At 41.4% G+C, this 19,911-nt stretch overlaps 1 protein-coding gene across 1 annotated transcript in view; it reads right to left on the bottom strand.

The window, feature by feature from the left end:
- SRD5A2 (steroid 5 alpha-reductase 2) overlaps window positions 1-19,394 on the bottom strand; it is a 45,145-nt gene extending 25,751 nt beyond the window's left edge. The window contains exon 1 of the mRNA XM_006168533.1: window positions 19,084-19,394. Coding sequence (XP_006168595.1) covers window positions 19,084-19,364 — 281 coding nt within the window. The 5' untranslated portion in view covers window positions 19,365-19,394. The remainder of the gene's footprint in view (window positions 1-19,083) is intronic.
- Between the last annotated feature and the right edge of the window lie 517 nt (window positions 19,395-19,911).

Genomic DNA, 19,911 nt, shown 5'->3' on the forward strand with positions numbered 1-19,911 from the left:
CTTTCAAAATACATTTTTGTAGTGCATCACTGTACAAGCTATTCTGACAGTGATCTGATCTCACATCATCTCTGCAAAACTTGCTTAAGGTACAGAGTTGTATAATATGAAACTTCTAAGTACCTAGGGAGGAAAGAGCCATGTAAATACATGCAATAAACTTGCAGCATATGTAGATTTTGGGGCCTTTATCCTAGTGTGAATTTGCTGAATGTAAGCCCATGGATTGTTTTTTATACTATGGCCTAATTTTAAAAATTCAAAACTATTTTTAAAGTCTGCTCTTGTGCAGAAGTGCAGTGTATGTATGTTTAATTAATTTGGTTGTAAACTATATTTCAAAGTAAATCTGAGTGCATTAAGTTTTATATTATAACCAAAAAAAAATGGTTTAAGATGCTAAAAACACTTCCTGTTTTTAAGAGATGTGAAATTCAATGTGGGACTATTTTGATTCCTTAAGTCCAAATAATTAACTAATGAAAGATCCTTCCAACCTTAAAGATTTCGTTTAGGCTTTCACCACTTCTTGTAATTTATGATACAAATACAGCTTAGTGTACAATACCAGTGGATTTTGTTTCTGTCAAAATCCCCAAGGGGCCGCTTATGCAAAAGATGTAATCTCTTGCATAATACTGTTTTTATTTTTTAGTTTTCTGCCGTAGGATGTGTGTGCTAGCCATAGAGTCTGAGAGAGAGATAGTGAGAGGGAAAGTAAGAAATCAACCCCTGGGTATAGACCGGGGGTGGCCACACTGCAATCCCTTCTTCTCCCTTCTCCTCGTGGGATTTTGGATACATACACACAAATGCCCAGCATGATTTTCTAGCCAGGTCTGAGACTTGAACCATAGTCATTCATATAGGAGTCCAGCACCTTAGTCACCACTCCACCTGATGCCCCCTCTTGCATAATACCTTGGTAACATGTTTTACCAATCTTAAGGGTAAATGCTAAATATATGTTATTCCAGTAAATATCAAAAGAAAACACTGGGTCAATTTTAAAATTATTATTTTTATGCCATTTTCTAACTTTTTTATGTTTATAAACCGAATGGCTACATTGTATTTCTCCAAATAAATTCAGAAAAAATAATCTTGCCCCAAGTCAAATACTGATATCTTAAAGACATTTATATAGTACTTAGTGTACATAATATAAATTTGAAGCTTGAAATTAAAAAATTAAGGTTTTTTTCTCTCCCTCTCCAAAAAAAGCAAAAGGAAAAAAAAATCTTAAAATAAGTGTGGAAAACATCTTTCATTTTGCCTAAAGTCTTGATGGTTGCATTGCTATTGAGAATCATCTCACTAAGTGACTTTGTCTAGCTAATCTCCAAAATGGTTGACAAATAATCAGTAATGCAGGATTTCAGGTCGCTTCTCTGAGATCTATTTGCACTTTTACCTGGCTCTCTGGAAAAGTATTGTTTTCCACCAAAAAAATTACTTAAATGGTAGGAAATTTCAGAGCCACAAGAAAGAAGAGGACAGATGACTCTTTGATACCATTCAAGTTGTATTCAGGTAGACCTCTTCTATTTATGCACCCTGGTGATAAGAAGGACGGATGGTCTTGATTCTGTGTGTGAGTGTGTGTGTGTGTGTGTGTGTGTGTGTGTGTGTGCGCGCGCGCACGCTACTGCTGGGCCAGTGAAGAATCTGAAGTTCACAGAAATAAGGTAACTTGCTTAAGTTTTCACAGCTACAAAGAGGCAAGAGAGATGGAATTTAAATGAAGGTCCTCTACTTCAAAACCACACAGTCATTTCCAAGTGGAAGGGAACTTTGACCAACGTATACAATTGAGGGGGAGGGGGACACAATAATCAAGAAACTTCATTCTCTTCAAAAGAATCCAGGGACCTAAATTGTGTCTTCAGTGGTTATCTGTTTTATTTTCCACCCAGTATTCATTCTCCCTTCTTAAGGTACCCACCCTAGTTCTTTACTATGGATTTACATCCTTCCCCAATCTTAGCCCATGTGCTAAGAGAGAATATCCACTTCCAGATCCTCAGCCAATCAGAAGAGGAGATAGCCCTATTACACTGCTTGTCCCATAGATGGACATCAATAAGGTTTTGCTTACTTTTCTAAGACCTACATTTCACATGCCTTGAACCTGATGGAATGTATGGTCTTAGATACCACGATTGTCTTGCCACCACCAAAGAACCACCTTTCCGAAAACAGAGGCAGGAACAGTAGAACCAAGAGCAGGAAAAAGAAACCAGGTCTTGATGTATCTTTAGAACCACTGCATCAATAACTGACCCCAGGCTGGAATTTTCCAGTAATGAAAGTTAGTAAATTAGGGTTCCAACTAAGCTTATTTAAATTGATTTTTCTCTCTTGGACCTAAAAAAAGTTTTTATTAATGCAATATCACACTATGTTTTCAAAATGAGCATTGGGCATTTCTAAGTTTTAAAGCCATAAATGAGAAGATTTGGGGTTTGCATTTAACTGTAAAATAAAGTTTCCCCTTAAGTTATTCTCTTCAAAACAGAATCCACCAAGAGATTTTCCCTTCCTGGAATCTTTCTATATTCCTGATGGCATTGGGCCAACCAGTTTTCTGAACCCTTGCCCCATTTTCCCTAGGTCCCTGCCAAGAAATAACCACAAATACTGATGATTAAATTTACTCTATACCTGTTTTAGTATCTGTTATATAAATAATGATTTCCGACATATTAGAAAGTGATACATTTGGGCCAAAGGTGACGTTACATAAACATAGAACGCATTGGTGGTGCATCCTAGCCAAACTTACTTTTTAATGTGATATTTTGTGAATGGTGGTGCCTATGTTCTAATTTCAGAACTTGTGAATATTACCTTATTTACCAAAAGAGTACATGTCATCTAATAGAGTAAAAACATGGGATTAAATCAAGGATCTTGAGAGAAGGAGCTTCTCCTGCATAATCTAGATGAGCCCCCCAAAAAATCACATGTATCCTTACATGAGATGCAAGGGAGCAGACGATGTGAAGATGGAGCAGAGAAAGATGAGACTACAAACTAAGGAATACCAATACCACAAGCTGGAAGAGGCAGTGACAGATACTCACTTAGAGCTTCCAGAGAAAGTGTGGCCTTGTTGATGCCCTGGGTTCAGACTTCTGACCTCCAGAATGGTGAGAGAAAAAAAAAAAACTGTGGTGTTTCAAGCCAGTCAGTTTATGGAGATTTCCTACAGCAGCCACGGGAACTAATACATCATCTTGTTAGAGTACCTCCCCGAAGGAAAATGTCAGCAAAGGGCCATAGGCAATGAATATTTATATGCTGCTCACTGTGCTCCAGGGAATGGTGTAAGTACTTTGCACAAATGACTTCTTTTAACATTTATAACAATTTTAGGAGAGAAGTGTTATGATTATTATTATCATTCCTATTTTACAGAGAAGATAACTGAGGCCCAGTGAGATTAAGTTAATCTAAGGTCACACAGCTATGAAGGAGAGTTGGGATTCAAGTCCAGCTGACACTGATTCCAGAGATTATTTTCTCAAACTCTTTGCTCTAGTGCAGTCTCTGTGTGGAAAAAGAAAATCAGTCAGTTGCATGGGCAATTTGTTCACATCAGAGGATCACTCCCTCTAGCTGCACACTCAGGCCACCTGAGTAGCTTTAGAAAAGCTAAAGTGTGGAGCTAGCAGGTGGCATGGTCAAGGCACTGGACATGGCCAACCACGGTTCAAGTCCCCGACCTGGCGGCTTGCTTTCTTACTTTCTCTCTCTTTGCTCGCTCTCTCTCTCTCTCTCTCTCTCTCTCTTTCTCTCTCTCATGCATGCACCCTGTAGCAAATTTAAAAATAATAATAATGATAACAAAACTAAATCATTCAATATTTTTAGAAAAACTAAAACTAAAGAGTGAAGACAAGTTAGAATCTGGGCATAGAAACTTGAGTATCAGTAGTATCTAAGGGCATCCCTGGACAATGTTAATGTGCAGCCTAAAAATCACTGATATGGAATGTTTAATTAATTTTCACAGTGGGATATTTCATTAATTTTTCTTAATTTGCACTGCTCAGGTATTTTGGCTTTCCTAGAGGTTATGTCCACACAGGGAAATTGGGTTGCCATATCTAGTAAAAGTTTTAATTTCATAAAGGTCTTCTACTTATCTTTTTTTCTCTAATGAAGTGGTTGATAAATCTCTATCAAGGACTATACTATAGGAAAAAATTTCGTGTGGAGTAATCAGAAATTTGTTTTAATCATAGTATTGGGGATATAGGGATGGGGAATTAAAAAGTGGAGAAGGATTAGACTGGCGACGGTTGAGACGTGAGAATTCACTCCAACTACAGAATCCATTCTGGTCAATTTCTGACTAACTCTGGTCTGGAGATTTGTGACTCAAAAATCCAGAGTAGAGCACCTCGGGAGTAGCGTACAACACTCTTGTTCTGGAGCTGCACTAGAAAAAATTAAAAGATCATTATTGCTTCTACAATAAAACAAGCTTCCTTACATTCTTCTTGATGGAAAACAACTCACTTTGGGTTTTTTTGGTCTTTTTTCTCTCTCTCTCTTTCCTTCCTTTTCTCCTTTCTTTCTTTCTTTTCTTTTCTTTTTTACATTCAATCACTGTGTATCATTACAGCATACTAAATGAATTTTTCCATTGTGAATTCACTCGGTTTGAAAGCAGCCCCTGGAGCCTGCGTCAGGCTTGACCCAAGTCAGTTCTGCTTGACCCTCTGATGTGAATTTGAGGTTGAACAAGGGCTAGCACTGACTCACCTTTCTGATCAACACTATGAAGGACTTAAGAAATTAGTCCCTTCAGAGTATAAATCTCCTAAGAATGGATTTGCTGTGGACACTTGCTTCAGTGGAAACCCTGCTTGGAAGGCCAACAAACACAAAGCAAATCAGAGAGAAGCTACTATACTTGAAGAGAACTTGAGCCCCTCTCGGTCAGATCGTTATTGCAGGGGAACAGAGGGAGTCCTTGGCCAAGAGAGGATCATCTCAACATCAAGAACTGCTCTGACACCCAGTTCTAGGAGCAAGGGTCCTGTTTGGTTATCCCTCGACCTGTACTGCCTTGAAGTGTGCTTAATCCTTCACATGGCTCTTTCAGCCTTTGCTAGTTTCCTAGGGCTGCCATAACAACTCATCATAAAGTGCATAGCATAAAACAATAGAAATTTACTTTTTCACAGTTCTAGAGGCTGGAAGTCTGAAATCAAGAGGTTGGCGGGGTCATGCTCTCTCAAGGATCTAAGTAATAGTCCATCCTTGACTATTCCTAGTTTTTGGCAATGGACAGCAATTCTTGGTATTCTTTGGCTTATTATAGTGGCATAATTCCAACTTCTGCCTCTATCTTTGCCCATTCTCTCTCTGTCTCTGTTTTTCTCCTCTTAAAAAGATACCAGTCATTTTGGATTTAATGCCCACTCTAATTCAGTGTGGTTCCATGTTAATGAATGTATCTGCAAAGACCCTATTTCCAAATAAGATCGGAGTTGAAAGTTCTAGGAAGAACATAAATTTAGGAGAGACATTATTCCACTCAGTACACAGCAGCTCCCACTTACCTCTGAACTTATACTTAGAGCTGAACCCCACCATTGTGGCCAGATCTCCCCCAGAAGTTACTCTGACACCAAACTCTCCAGCTCTTCCTTCTGGATTTCATCAACTTCTACTGCCTACTATTTGGGCCTCCAGACTCGTATCACCAGACTCTAGACATGGCCACTATAGCCAACAGTGTGTGTTGCCAACGATGTCCAGAATAAAGCATTCCCTTGCATATTTTCTTTTCCAGATTTCAATCAAGAAAAAAATTAGTGAACTGTCTGCAAAAATTCATCTTTGTTGGTGTCTAACCCACTATAAGGGGCAGATTACTGATGATTGACTTGATGTTTTTATTATTTTTTAATATCCCAAAGATAAAAATAGCTGAAAGGGAACAGTCTTTCGTTCTACATGAGTACATTTGATCTTGGCCAAAAGGCAAGAAAATTTCCTACGTGACTAAGCAATTTATTTGAATAACCAGTTTACCTTTCCTTTCCCTTAAATTAATCAGTTTGAGGTGGATCTTGGCATAGTGGAGTTAATTGGAAAACTGACAAATTTGCGATAAAATTGACCAGTTTGGGGTGGATTTTGGTGTTATGTTCAGCCATTCATGTTCATGGATCATGACCGAATCAATATATTGATATTATGAATGGTGACAGGAGATGGTTTTCAGGTTTAAATACAATGTTCAGCAAGCCTATAAAGGTAGACTATTTCTCTAAGATGCAGTTTTTGTCCTTTATTTCTCATTGTTTTCAGAAGAAAAACTGGATTTTCTAATTCCAGTTATTTGACTCATAGTGTGACCCTGATTTATAGGGCTTTTGATGTCATTTTTTAAAAAGAATTCTTTCATTTTATTTATTTATTTGTTTATTTATTTATTTATTTATTTAAATTTGACCAGAGTGAGAAAGAGAAAGAAAGCCGCTTTTAATATTTTTCTCCTTATCACTGGTTTTGATAAATTGTATCATTCTATTTCTTTATGTAATTTTCTTCATATTTCTTATGCTGGGCTTCTTTAAACTTTTTGATGTGTGAGTTTAAGACTCATGAAATTTGGGCCAATTTTATACAATAGGTTGAGGCTTTTATAGCATGTATATGAGTATGAATAAAACAACAGCATAGAGGTCAAAGGGAGGAAAAGGAAGTTTAGTATTTCAGATTTTTACACAATACATGAAGAGGTATATCACCGTAAGGTAAACTGATAAACTGCTAAGCAAACTAGTATAAGAAAGAGTTATAGCTAATATGCCAAAAAAGAATATGAAACAAAATTCAATATGAGAGGTAGAAGATAAACAGGAAATGGGAACAAATAACAGAGGAATAAATAGCAAGACGGACCAGCAGATGACAATAATAGGCACATCGCTGGACTTCCACATAGTCAATCATGGTTCGAGTCTGGGGCCCAGTGGCTGAAAACTCACACTGCGTGCATGTGCATGTGTGTGCATGCCCAAAATCCCAAGAGAAAAATGGAGAAAGGATTGCAGGATGACCATCCCCACTGGGGGTGATTTCTCACTTTCTGTCTTTCTGTCTCTCTGCAAAAATCTCTCTAATAAATAAATAAACAAATAGCAAGGTTTAAGCTAAACAGCATAAATAATCCCATCAAATATAAACATTCTAACACCCCAATTAAAAATCAGAGATAATGAACTGGCAGGTGGTGTGGTGGTTAGGGGCACTTAACTCCCACATGGCCGACTGTGGTTTGAGTCCCAGATCAGGCAGCTTGCTTGCTCTCTCTCTCTCTCTCTCTCTCTCTCTCTCTGTCCCTCTCTGGACAAATTTTTAAAATAAATAAATAAAGTTAAATAAAATAATTCTTTTTAAGAAATCAGAGATAGTAAGAATAAATAAAAAGAAAAGCAAGATACAATCAAATGCTGCTTCCTTCAAGATACACACATTAAATTTAAAGATAGACACAGATTAAAAATGAAGTATTAGAAATATACTTATTATATATACCCATGATAAACCTTGTAAAAGGAAAGCTATAATAACTGTATTAATATCAGATAGAAGTGGATTTCAGAGCAAAAAATATTACAGGAATAAAAATTATTATTTCATGGTGATAAAAGGATTGGGACCAGCTAATGGCATAATGGCTACATTTCTGGACTTCCACATAGTCGACACAGTTTGAGTCCTAGACCCGGTGGCTTAAAACTCATACCAGGGACATGTGCATGCATGCCCAAAATCCCAAAAGGAGAATGGAGGAGAAGGGACTGCGGTGTGGCCATCTCCCATGGGAAGTGATTTCTTGTTTCTGCCTCTGTCTCTCCAGCAAGCACACACACCCTAGAGCCAAAAAATCACTCAAAAAAACAAAAGGTCAATTTGTCTGAGGCAGCAGATGGCATAGTGGTTAAGGCACCAGACTGTGATTTGAGTCCCAGATCTGGTGGCAGCTTGGAAATAATGCCAGGTAAGTGTGCATTTGTGCCCAAAATCCCAGTAGGACAAAGAAAGAGAAAGGATAGTGGCATGGCCATCCATCCTGGGGGGGTGATTTCTCCCTTTCCCTCTCACTGTCTCTCTGTCTCTCTCTAACAAGCACACACGACTTATGGCAGAAACATTTTTTTAAAAAGACCAATTTATAAAGAGGACATAACAATTCTAAATGTTTATGCATAGAACAACTGACCTCAGATACATAAGAAAAACTGATATAATTGTAAAGAGAAACAGACAAGTAGACAAGTCCTCAGTTTTCATTGAATATATCAGTAATCCTCTCTCAATAATTAATAGATTAAGGATATAGGAAATAAGGATATAGAGTATGTAGAGAGCATTATCAATCAAATTAGCCTATGAACATTTTCAGAACACTTTCCTCAATAATATGTATATTCTTTTCTTGTTTACAAAGAACATGTAATAAGAGAGACCAACTCTGGGCCATAAGACAAGTTTTTTGGGGTTTTTTTGGGGAACCAGCAGTTAGCGTAATGGCTATGTCACTGAACTCCCACATAGTCGACTGCAGTTTGCGTCCCGGACCCGGTGGCTTAAAATTCACGCCGGGCGCGTGTGCGTGCATGCCCAAGATCCCGAGAGGAGAATGGAGGAGAAGGGATTGCAGCATGACCATCCCCCCTGGGGTTGATTTCTCGCTTTCTGTCTCTATGTCTCTCTCTGTCTGTCTGGCTAGCGCACGCACCCTACAGCGAAAACCTCTCCAAAAAAAAAAAAAAAAGACAAGTTTTTTTTAAAGAATTATTTATTTCATTTTATTTATTTATTCATTTATTTTAATTTGACCAGATAGAAACACATAGAGAGAAAGAGAGAAAGTGAGAAAGCAAATCACCAGGTCCAGGACTCTAGCCACAGTTGGCCATGTGACAGTGTCCAGTGCCTTAACCACCATGCAACAAAACAAGTTTTAAGCTTAATACCTTTAAAAAGAATTTAAGTCATATAAAGTGTATTGTCTGTTTGCAATAGAGATAGATGAAAAACTAGCGAAGGAAGTGTTTGAAAAAATCCCTAAACATTTGGAAACTAAATAATACTCTTAAAAATAACCCATGGATAAGAGAAGAAATCAAAAGAGAAATTAAAATCTCTTGAATTAAAATGGAAACAACATATTGAAATTTGTGAAGTGCCATAAAGTAGTATTTAGGGTGAAATTCATAGCAGTAATACCTACGTTAGAAAAAAACAGAGGTTGCAAGCTTTAGCCTCAGCTTCCACCTTAAGAAACTAGAAAAGAAAAAGCAAATAAAAGCCAAAATAAACAGAAGAAAAGAAACAAGAAAGACCAAAACAGAAAATAATTAAATGGGAAACAGAAAATAGAGAAACTCAAAGAAACCAAAATCTGGTTCTTTGAGAAAAATTTTAAAAATTGATAAAACTTAGATCAAGAAAAAAGGTAAGACATAAGTGAGTATTATCAAGAAGAGACATGACATCCTTTCAGATTCAACAGATATTAAAGGGATATTCGTGTGGCCACTTCACCAAGTAACATGATTGCACCTTAAGGGATCTTCAACATCTTAACTCAAAAGAGCAATAAGAAAGCTGAAATTTTGGGAACCAGCAGTTAGCGTAATGGCTATGTCGCTGGACTCCCACGTAGTCGCCCGCGGTTCGTGTCCCGGACCCGGTGGCTTAAAACTCACGCGGGGCGCGTGTGCGTGCGTGCCCAAGATCCCGAGAGGAAAATGGAGGAGAAGGGATTGCGGCGTGACCATCCCCCCTGGGGGGTGATTTCTCGCTTTCTGTCTCTCTGTCTCTCTCTGTCTGTCTGGCGAGCGCACGTGCCCTACAGTGAAAATCTCTCCAAAAATAAAAAGAAAGGTGAAATTTTCAAAATTTGTATCCCAGTGGCTTCATGGGGCAAAATCTTATACACAATAAGTGACTTGAAATCCCTCTAAGAAGTGCCTACTTATAGAGGTGTCTTGATCTCTGTTGAGTTTTAATTATAGACTTGATTTGTCAGTTACTTCTTAAAATCCATGCTGTAGCATGCACCAATAGCGTACTGGACTGCAGCGCTAGAAGTCACACAGCCAGCTGCAGGTTTGGATCCCCAGGTTGGCCTGAAAACACCTGCTGCCTCAATAGCACCCAAAACCCTGAGAATCTGAAGGATTGAGGAAAGGAAATCAGAGCCTGACGAGATCCTGTCAGGGGTGCCCTCCCTGTCATGCTCACTCTCGCATGCACATGCGCTATCAGAAAATTTTATTTAATATCTAGGTTTTGACAGTAAAGAAAATAAAGACAGGTCACAAACTGGGAGAAAATATTTACTAAACATGTATCTGATCAAAAATATTTGAATCTGGAACGTTGTATTTAGATTTGTTTATCAGATATATAACTCTGGGTAAGTAAAGAACATTCGCTGGAAGACTGAGGCACAGCATAGGGAAGTTTTGAAGGGCTGAAGATGATTACGTACTGCTACTTTAAAAGTACAAGCAGAGAGAGGTGAGAGAGAAAGGGACTACACATAGAAAAGGATCTCGAGATGTTTCATAACCAGATAGGGAAGACGTCATAGACAAATCCCTGTTTTCCTCACATATCTTCCAGGATCAGCTGTGACAACGTCGAGTAGATATCCTAGGACAATTTTGAAAATGGCCTAGAGCCTGATTTAAAGCTCAGGTAGCAGAACTGAGTGGTATGGTATATGGTATATTGATACAGATGTTTGGAATTAAAAGTGAGGAGCTATTCCAAGACTAAGCGTACAGAGTAAAGGGCAATTTTAAGCCATAACTTATTCAATGGGCCCCTTTTCCTGACAGAACATCACCTACCCACAAATCAAGGACTGGACCATCCTTTAAGGACCAGCTCAAGTGTTCGTTTTCTCATTCTCATTTCTGCCACTACCCTGACTCCCCAATCCTCTGCACCAAAATCACTTGTTAAATAGCACTAACAATAGAGAGGGTTTCACAGACAAAATGAGATAACCAATATAAAACATGTAACCTAATGCTCGGAACACCAAGAGCTCAATAAATATTGGTTTCCCCTTCCCTTCTCCCCTTTCCATAACCAAATAGAAGGCAAATTGCACTGTTGGCCCTAGTTCAGAGGTTTTTACATTTTAGAGCTGCTATGTTGATCTGAGTCTCGTTAAAGGCTTTTGGGTTGGGCACAGAAACTTTTTAAACAACTTGAGTCCATCAGAGTCTGCCATACAGCATTGTCATCCTCCACAGGGAGTCAATAGCAGAAGTGCTCCAGGTTCCAGAAATTGTCAGGCTCTGACAAAAATCAATAGGTAGATAACTTTTGTAGTCTGTATAGTAACAAAACACATTTATGCTCTCTCTCTAACTTGCTAAGGGCCTTTTTTTCCCCAGAGGTTTTTGCCTTAGGGCACAGGCATTAGTCAGAAACAGAGAGACAGAGACAGTGAGAGGGAAAGTGAGAAATCACCGCCCCCCCCCCCAGAGGGGTTGGCCACACCACAATCCCTTCTCCTCCATTCTCCTCCCAGGATCCTGCATGCATATACACATACCCAAAGTGAGTTTCAAGCCACCGGGTCTGGGACTCAAACCACCGTCAACCATGTGGGAGTCCATCAATGTATCTGCTATGCCATTTGCTGGCCTCACTCAGAACCTTTCATTAGAGAATCTTTTTGGTCTTTCTTCTCACTGTTACCTACTCCTCATCAAAGAAGTGGAGATTGATCTTATTGGCCCATTTGAGAGCAAGATCTCTCAGAGTTCAGCCCTCCTCCTGTTCTGATGACTTTTCAGAGCAGGCACCATTAGGAAAGAATTGTGGTTGTTCCGTCATGGTCATTGCTGAGTATTTTTGAGGTACATTGTTGGGTGGCCTACATAATTCAAAATCTAAGCTACCTTTGCCCAAAACAACTTTCCCAGTAATAAAGGTGGTATTTGTCTCTAGTTGCCTAATTCCTAAGTTTCTCTCTCCATTGGTTCTGAACTTACATAGAGAAAAGGGTCGTTTTGGGGTCTCTTCAATTCCTACCCATCCATCTGCCCTCTGTCTCATATACACTTAGACACACATAGGCACCAGGGCTCGCCACATGTTCAGTGGCATGACCGTGGTCCCCTCAGGCCCCTTTTCTTCTAAATTTACATCTTTTCACCTGTCTGGTTCTTTCAAACTGGCATTGCCACCACCTAAGTGTCACATCAGAAAGAGGGGTAGGCACACAATGGTTTTTTTCCTGCTTTCCTCCTAGACAAGCACCAGGTACTGTGCTTCTTTTGTGAATAAGCTTGTGAGCTTATAGAGCACTGATAGAGATCAGAAGTCCTGTGTTCAAGCCCTGCTCTGCCCCTTTCTTCCCATGTCATTTGGTCTACACAGGTCATTTGGCTAGGCTAGATCCCCATTTCTTTGTTTTGTTGCTCTTTTTAAGAGACATTAAGTTAGATTTTAAATGAGCAGGATGTTGGTCCTTTCATCAATGTGGTAAAAGTGAAACAGTCAAGATTTCCAAAGCTCGTTTACATTTTTGGTAAACATTGCCATATATTTTTCAGATGTTCTTATGATGTCATCCCATTTAAAATGAAAGAGCTAAAACTGCTATTTCCCGTAAAGGTTCAAATAAAGGACTTGGAACCCAAGAATTCTCAGGAAATAATGTTTACTAGCAAGTCTCCACTTAAATATCGCAGAATTTTTTTAAACTCTGTCCATTGCTTTGCTATAGAATGTAACTAAATTTTATTATAGAATTACTAAGACACTGTGTATAAAGTGATACCATTCATGAAGTTTTGTTTTTCTTTTTTCCTTTTAAAAAAAAAAAGTACTCGTTTCTTCTATGAGAGAAAGAAAGAAAGACACAGAAACAGCTACCTCCAACAGAGTCCCTGTGCTTGAGATTCACCCCTCAAGCTCGGAGGTCTGGATTATGGGCTTATATGTGCTCAGGGAAGTTCCTGGACATGAACTCATGGACTCTCCCCATGTGGGTTCAGTTATATTACAATGTACCACCACCCGACCCTACTATTCCTGGTTTTCTTGAGGAAGGGTTGGCAAAGTATGGCCCACAGACCAAATCTGGTCCACTACCCATTTGATAAATAAAGTTTTGTTGCATCTTAACCACATTCATTTGTTCACATAATGTCTGTACTGCCTTTCTGCTACCATAGCAGAGGGAAGTTGTTGCAACAGACTGTGTAGCTGCAAGGCCCCAAATTGCTATGGTTTTTCACAGAAAAATGTTGCCGATGTCCTACCTAAAAAATTCTTCAGTTCATCTTAATTGATCTACCCTTTGCCTCACAAATGTCCTTAACTCATGATAAAGTGACCACAAGAATGTCACTTACCTTGTCTGGGCTTTTCTTCGTAATCTGTGAGAGGAGAGATGTGTCTAGTGTTTCCAATGTACGTATTAATTATCGTTCTGATTCTCACCAAATCAGTAGTTTCCTCCCTGAGGTTTGATTACTCCTGAATATTTGAGACATCTGCACTTTTTGTTAGATTAGAAAAGCATTGGAGGTGGGAGGTATGAGGAGATTGAATTTCCAAGTCCTGCCCTAGCAGACTCAACCTCTTGTGTTTTGCTTCTGGAAAATGAGGAGGCTGGATACCTGGGGACTAAGTTTACCTAATACTAAGTTTACCTAATAATGATTTCATTGACTCCCTCTGTAAACTGCCTCATGGAAAGCTGCACTGACTGCTCTGAAAGCCCAAGGAACAGCATGGTAACTAGATTTACAGAAGAGATGGGACTCAAGACAAGGCTTCTTGGTGGAAATGATGCTTGTCCCGAGTCTTACAGGATGGGGAAGAAATTGTGTTGCTGGAGAATAAACTCACCAGTAAAGTGAAAAGGCATCTTATCGAAAACATTTCGTTTGGCTGAATAGGAAAATGTTTCAGCATCTAGACCCTAGGAAAGAGTTTTCATAATTCAAACAGACTCTAGAGTACACTAGACTCTACTTCTGGATTTGTGTCATGGAAGGCCGTATTACCCAGCACCTTTTCCCAATGCAGTCACTTTTTTTTTAATTGCCAGAGAGTGTGTGCACTAACCAAAGAAAGAGGGGAGAGAAAGAGAGAAAGAAAGAAAAAAAAAAGAGCATACCCCCATTGAGGCATGGTCTTGCTGCAAATCCTTCTCCATTTCTCTATTTTTTGGGGATTTGGAGCACACACTCACACACACACACGCACACAAGGCATATTTTTTTAAGCCACTGGGGCTGGGATTGGAACTGTTGATAACCATGTGGAATCCAGCTCCCTTAACCACTAGGCTACAGGGCCAGGCCCACAGTCACATTTCTTTTTTTACAGATTTTTTGTTCTTTTTTATCCACTTACCTAGGTAACATACAAGTCTTGAAAAAGACATTAGCTACCACAGGCATCAGTGACATGCTGTAGAGGACACCAGTGCAACCAAGAGCTCTGGGCAAAGTTAGGATCAATCAGAAATATGGACAAAAAGATCATTCCAGGGCTATCACCAAGGTCAACAAGATAAGCTATAACTGACTCTAAGTGACTTTGGCAGTGGGATTAGGCAAAATGCTTAGGCAGCACTCATTTCATTGCTATTAAACAATCCAAATATCCACAACAATAGATTCTGAAGGAAGGAGAGTTAGCTGAGTTGAGCTAGCCATGCACTCTCAGCAAAAATGATCCCTAAGTCATTGCTAACTAGCTCTTCCACAGCTCTGTTCACATTGATGTTTCAAGGAGAGTTCATCCCTGCATTCCACAAATTTTAGTGAGTGCCAACTATGCACCAGCATCTTTTTATACACTGGGGATACAGCCATGAAGAAATGAGACAAAAACCCTTGCCCTTGTAATACTTACATTCTAATATGTCATCCCTACATTGAGAAAAGAGCACTGAGTTTTAACTTCTATCCAATGGGACAGACTATTGTTCTGAACAGTCTTCAAGAGACATTTTACCAAGGGTGTTAGCCAAACCTGAGCCATCCTTGCTCTTGAGACCTTGTTCCTCCATCTTATTCCCTGTGTCATAACAATGCACAGGACAAAGCTGAGACAGTCTGATGCTTTTTCCTTAATGTACCCCTAGTGACTCCTAAAGCCTCCACACAGATATATACCAAGACCCTAAAGAATGTTCATAGCATACACCACTTCTGGGAACCTTTACTAATAACCCTAGATTTTTATAAGAATTTAGATGCATAAAAATGTACATCAGAGCTTTATTTAACTTAGTCAAAAATAAAAAGCAAATTGGATGTTCAACTATAAATGAGTAGATAGGTAAATCATTGTTTTACCTATAAAACAATAAGATAAAAATAATAAGTAGCTATTCAAATGACATTTACAAAGATTCTATGATAATAATAAATAGTTATTATAAAATGTTATATAAGCAAGCAGAGCAAAAACATACATTATATTCAATATAACAAGCATGTGTAGCAATCCACTAAGAAAAATTAAAGACTTGGGACCAGCAGTTAGCGTAGTGGTTACGTCACTGGACTCCCACGTAGTTGACAGCAGTTCAAGTCCTGGACCCGGTGGCTTAAACTCACGCCGGGAGCATGTGTGTGCGTGTCCAAGATTCCGAGAGGAGAATGGAGGAGACGGGATTGCGGCATGGCCATCCCCCTTGGAGGGTGATTTCTCGCTTTCTGTCTCTCTGTCTCTCTCTGTCTGCCTGGCAAGCGCACATCCCCTATAGGAAAAACCTCTCAAAAAAAAAAAAAGAAAGAAAAATTAAAGACTTGGGACCAGCAGTTAGCGTAGTGGTTACGTCACTGGACTCCCACGTAGTTGACAGCAGTTCAAGTCCTGGACCCGGTGGCTTAAACTCACGCCGGGAGCATGTGTGTGCGTGTCCAAGATTCCGAGAGGAGAATGGAGGAGACGGGATTGCGGCATGGCCATCCCCCTTGGAGGGTGATTTCTCGCTTTCTGTCTCTCTGTCTCTCTCTGTCTGCCTGGCAAGCGCACATCCCCTATAGGAAAAACCTCTCAAAAAAAAAAAAAAAAAAAAAGAAAGAAAAATTAAAGACTAGATGGAAATGTCCCAAAATATAAATATAAATGGTTAATAGACTTAGATACTGGAATTATAACTATTTTTCTTCTTTTTATATTTTCCATTTTTCTTTGCTGAACATACATTTTTTGTAATCAAAGTTTTAAGTCTAAATACAGGTTTAAAAAGCAAGGATGAAGTAGCAAGAACAAGAATAAAACTAGTTCCCGAGATCTGGATTCAAACTGCCTGGGTTTCAACTCTGACTCCTCAAGTTATTGTGTGACCTTGGGCAAGTTATTTAGATGTTTCTTGTCCCAGTTTCTTGCCTTCAAAATGGGGGTGATAATATATAGTACCTACCAAACAGATTGGTGTAAGGATAAGTAGCTAAAATATGTGGAGTGGCACAGAGTGTGATACCTACTAAGTATTCAAAATGATAATCAATCCCATACCTGGGCAGCCACAAAGAAAGAATTCTTATAAGAGAAAAGGTATCCAGACATCACCTGATAATGTCTCAGGAGCAAGTAATTCCGAGCTATGTTTTCATGGAGCAATTGCCCCTGAGGCAGAATCAATCCTCAAATTCTACACTCACATTTCAGAAGTTTCCCTGAAGGAGATGGGCAGTAGGCAGACACTCATCTTACAGGTAATTCCTTCTTTGGTTCTTTTTTCTTTTCTTTTTTTCTTTCCTTCCTAATGTACCAATCATAATTCATTGTCCAAAGTGCCTTCTGGTTTTAAAAACAAGTCTAAAATTATGTTAATAGGATTGTCAGAAACCACTAATCATTATTCTAAGATGAAATGACCTCATGAAAATCCTATTGATGGTGCTTACAGACAGCGGTTAATTTAAAGATAAAGATCATTGTTGAAACAATCAAATTTTTCTGTCAAATGCCTGTTCTAAAGTCAGTGAATCAAAAGTTGGACTTTTGTCTCCTGCAGAAACACCCTTCTTTCTGTGCAAATTAAACTATCTCAATCTGGGTAAAATAAAGTAGTTCATAGCTACCCCAGGGTCTTGCCTATAAACAGGCTCTTAGTAAATATTTGTTGAAAAGACACTTATTTCTGAAATTTTAGTTCTTATTGCTTGTTGACACTTACCTTTCTAAGGGAGTGAGAATTCAGCTAGGTTGCAGGAATATTACATTTTGACTAATTAAGATGACCCAGAGAATAAGAGCAGATTAAGGGAAGACAGGTGGAAATTTGCATCTCTAACACCTTGTCCCCTGAAAAGCAGCACCGCTTTTATCAGCCGGAAGGAGGAGTCATCTTCTAGAGGCATCCTTTATCCTGATTTCTAGTTTAAACTTCCTTGATCTTTTGATCTCAGGAATCTTGTGCTCAAAATAAGGCAATACTCCCTCCTATTCAAGGTCTTGATTTGGTTCGGCAAGCTACCTCTCTCCGGGACTCCGCTCGTTGCTTGCATAGAGTAGTAGCAACACACTTATTAAAACAGTGGTTAACAAGGGTCAGCAGGTGGTGGGGGGAGTGGTGGGTCACGGCTGGGTGGGGCTGCGGCCACACGGGAGATTTGCTTCCGATTCAGAGCCTATCTGAGCAGTTCAGTGCATAGCACATCTGTGCGCCTGGCTGACTGACTGGCAGGCTGGAGCAGAGCATCCCAAGGCGGGACTCCACCTGAAATCTCTCTTCTCTCCTCCTCCTTCCTTCCTCTTTCTCTCTCCTCTCTCTCTCTCTTTCTCTCTCTCTCTCTCTCTCTCTCTCTAGTTCAGTGCATAGCACATCTGTGCGCCTGGCTGACTGACTGGCAGGCTGGAGCAGAGCATCCCAAGGCGGGACTCCACCTGAAATCTCTCTTCTCTCCTCCTCCTTCCTTCCTCTTTCTCTCTCCTCTCTCTCTCTCTTTCTCTCTCTCCCTCTCTCTCTCTCTCTCTCTCTCTCTCTCTCTCTCTCTCTCTCTCTCTCTCTCTCTCTCTCTCTCTCTCTCTCTCCCCTCAACTAATAATAACAAAAGGCCTTGAACCGCAAAGATGCATTCAGAAGCACGGATTGGAACCTGGCTGGTCACTAGCAGGACGGTCCTCATTCCGTCCAGTAACCGTACTCGGCCTGTTTGCTGGTCAAGTGGCCACGATACCGACAGATGTCGCAGAGCTAAACGAGACGAAAGGTAAGAAACGATAGGGCGTGGAAAGTGATGTGAGGATCTGGTCTTCCCTGCACGGTGAGTCTGCATTGACCGTCATTTTCTGAATCCTGATATTACTTGGTCTTTTTCCTGTCTTTCCTTCCAATACCAGAAAGCAAAGTTCTCCGAACTCGGAACTTTTAATATAGAACACTGGGGCTCCAGGCTGTGGACCCTTTCACTGTTCAAGCCCCAGGGACCTAGACAGGTGATGAGAACACCTTTTGGGTGGGCCTTAAGAAGCTGTCCCCTCGCGGAAGCCAGTTAATTCTCTTTTTCCCCTTTTAAGTCGGGTCTCCACAGACTTCCCTCCTCAGACCCTCCAAGACTAAGTGGATCAGTCCCTCCCTCCGAGCCGAGTTTCCATCAGGAACGTGCTGACACTTAGACACACCCAAGAACCAATCTGACCCCACCCTTCCAGGGAAAGATGGAGGGAGAAAGGGACGGGGCGGAATGCGAGATGCCACAGGTAACGGCGGGCTGCGCGCAGTCGGAGGAAACGTCCCGGCCGAAGGCGCTGCTCAACCTGCGCTTTTCCGCTCGCCCCCGGCCCACACGGTCTCCTTGTCCGAGTTGCCAGAGAATTTAGAGCAGCCCCAAAGGGGCGCAAGGCTCGGGGGCCTGAAGGTGGCTTCAGTCCCACAGCCGTCTTCCAAATTCCCCCACGTGCAGACTGGAGCCCCGCGGGCCAGGTGCGTGCGGCGGTCCGCGCTGCCTCCTCCGCGTTCCGCCCCGCGCGCCGCGCGCTGCGCTCGGGTCGCTGGGAACCTGGCGGTGCGCTCCCTCGACACCCGCAGGAGACAAACGCTACCTGTAGAAGTAATGTGCACAGAAGAGGCAGAGAAGCACGGTCCCAGGCGGTGCGAAGAGAGAGTGGGGCTGCAGGGCGAGGAAGCCCACGGCCACCGCGAAGGAGGGCAGCTCCTGCAGGAACCAGGCGGTGCGGGCGGGCAGGCTGATAGCCATCGGTATCAGGCTCTCGGTGTGCTTCCCGTAGGCGGAAGGCTCCGCGTAGTACAGGACCAGTGCCCCGAGGGCGGCGAAAGTGGCGCTGCCTGCCAGCACCGGGCTCTGCAGGCACCGAGCGGCCATCGCGCCGTGTTCGCCACCGGTGCTGCTGCCCGCGCAGAGGAGAGCGGCCCCCACGTCCCCTTTAAGGAGAGCAAGACGCCTCCCGGTGTCCGCCCCTTCGGCCTTGGCTCCCGCCCCTCCATCCTGCCTCCCACCTCAAGCCCCAAGTCTCCGCAGCTGTGCCCCTTTCGCAGACATGGCGCGAAGGGTTTCTTGGTGCCAAAACACGTCCAGGGGCCCCCGCCCCCCTCGCTCGCCCTCTGCGCCGCTTTCCATTCGTCTGCCCCCTCGGCTGCCCTTCGATTAACTTCTCACCCCTCAAACTTGGATGCTGCAACTTCTGGAACTAAGAACTCGAAAGAGAAAACCACCGGGATCATTCAGCCAAGGCGCTTCTCCCGCCCCAGCGCACACCCTCTGCGCGGGAGCCACCCTCGGATTCCCAAGTCAGAATCTCCCCGACCGCTCCAGTCCCCGGCTCTGCTTCACGCCGGTGCTCCACCGACACTGCATCCTTCTCGAAGCGCCAGGAGGCGAGTCCAGGGTCGAAGGATGTGGACATCCTGGC

This window comes from Tupaia chinensis, unplaced genomic scaffold (genome assembly GCF_000334495.1).
Source record: "Tupaia chinensis unplaced genomic scaffold, TupChi_1.0 Scaffold145860_1, whole genome shotgun sequence".
Lineage (NCBI taxonomy): Eukaryota > Metazoa > Chordata > Mammalia > Scandentia > Tupaiidae > Tupaia > Tupaia belangeri.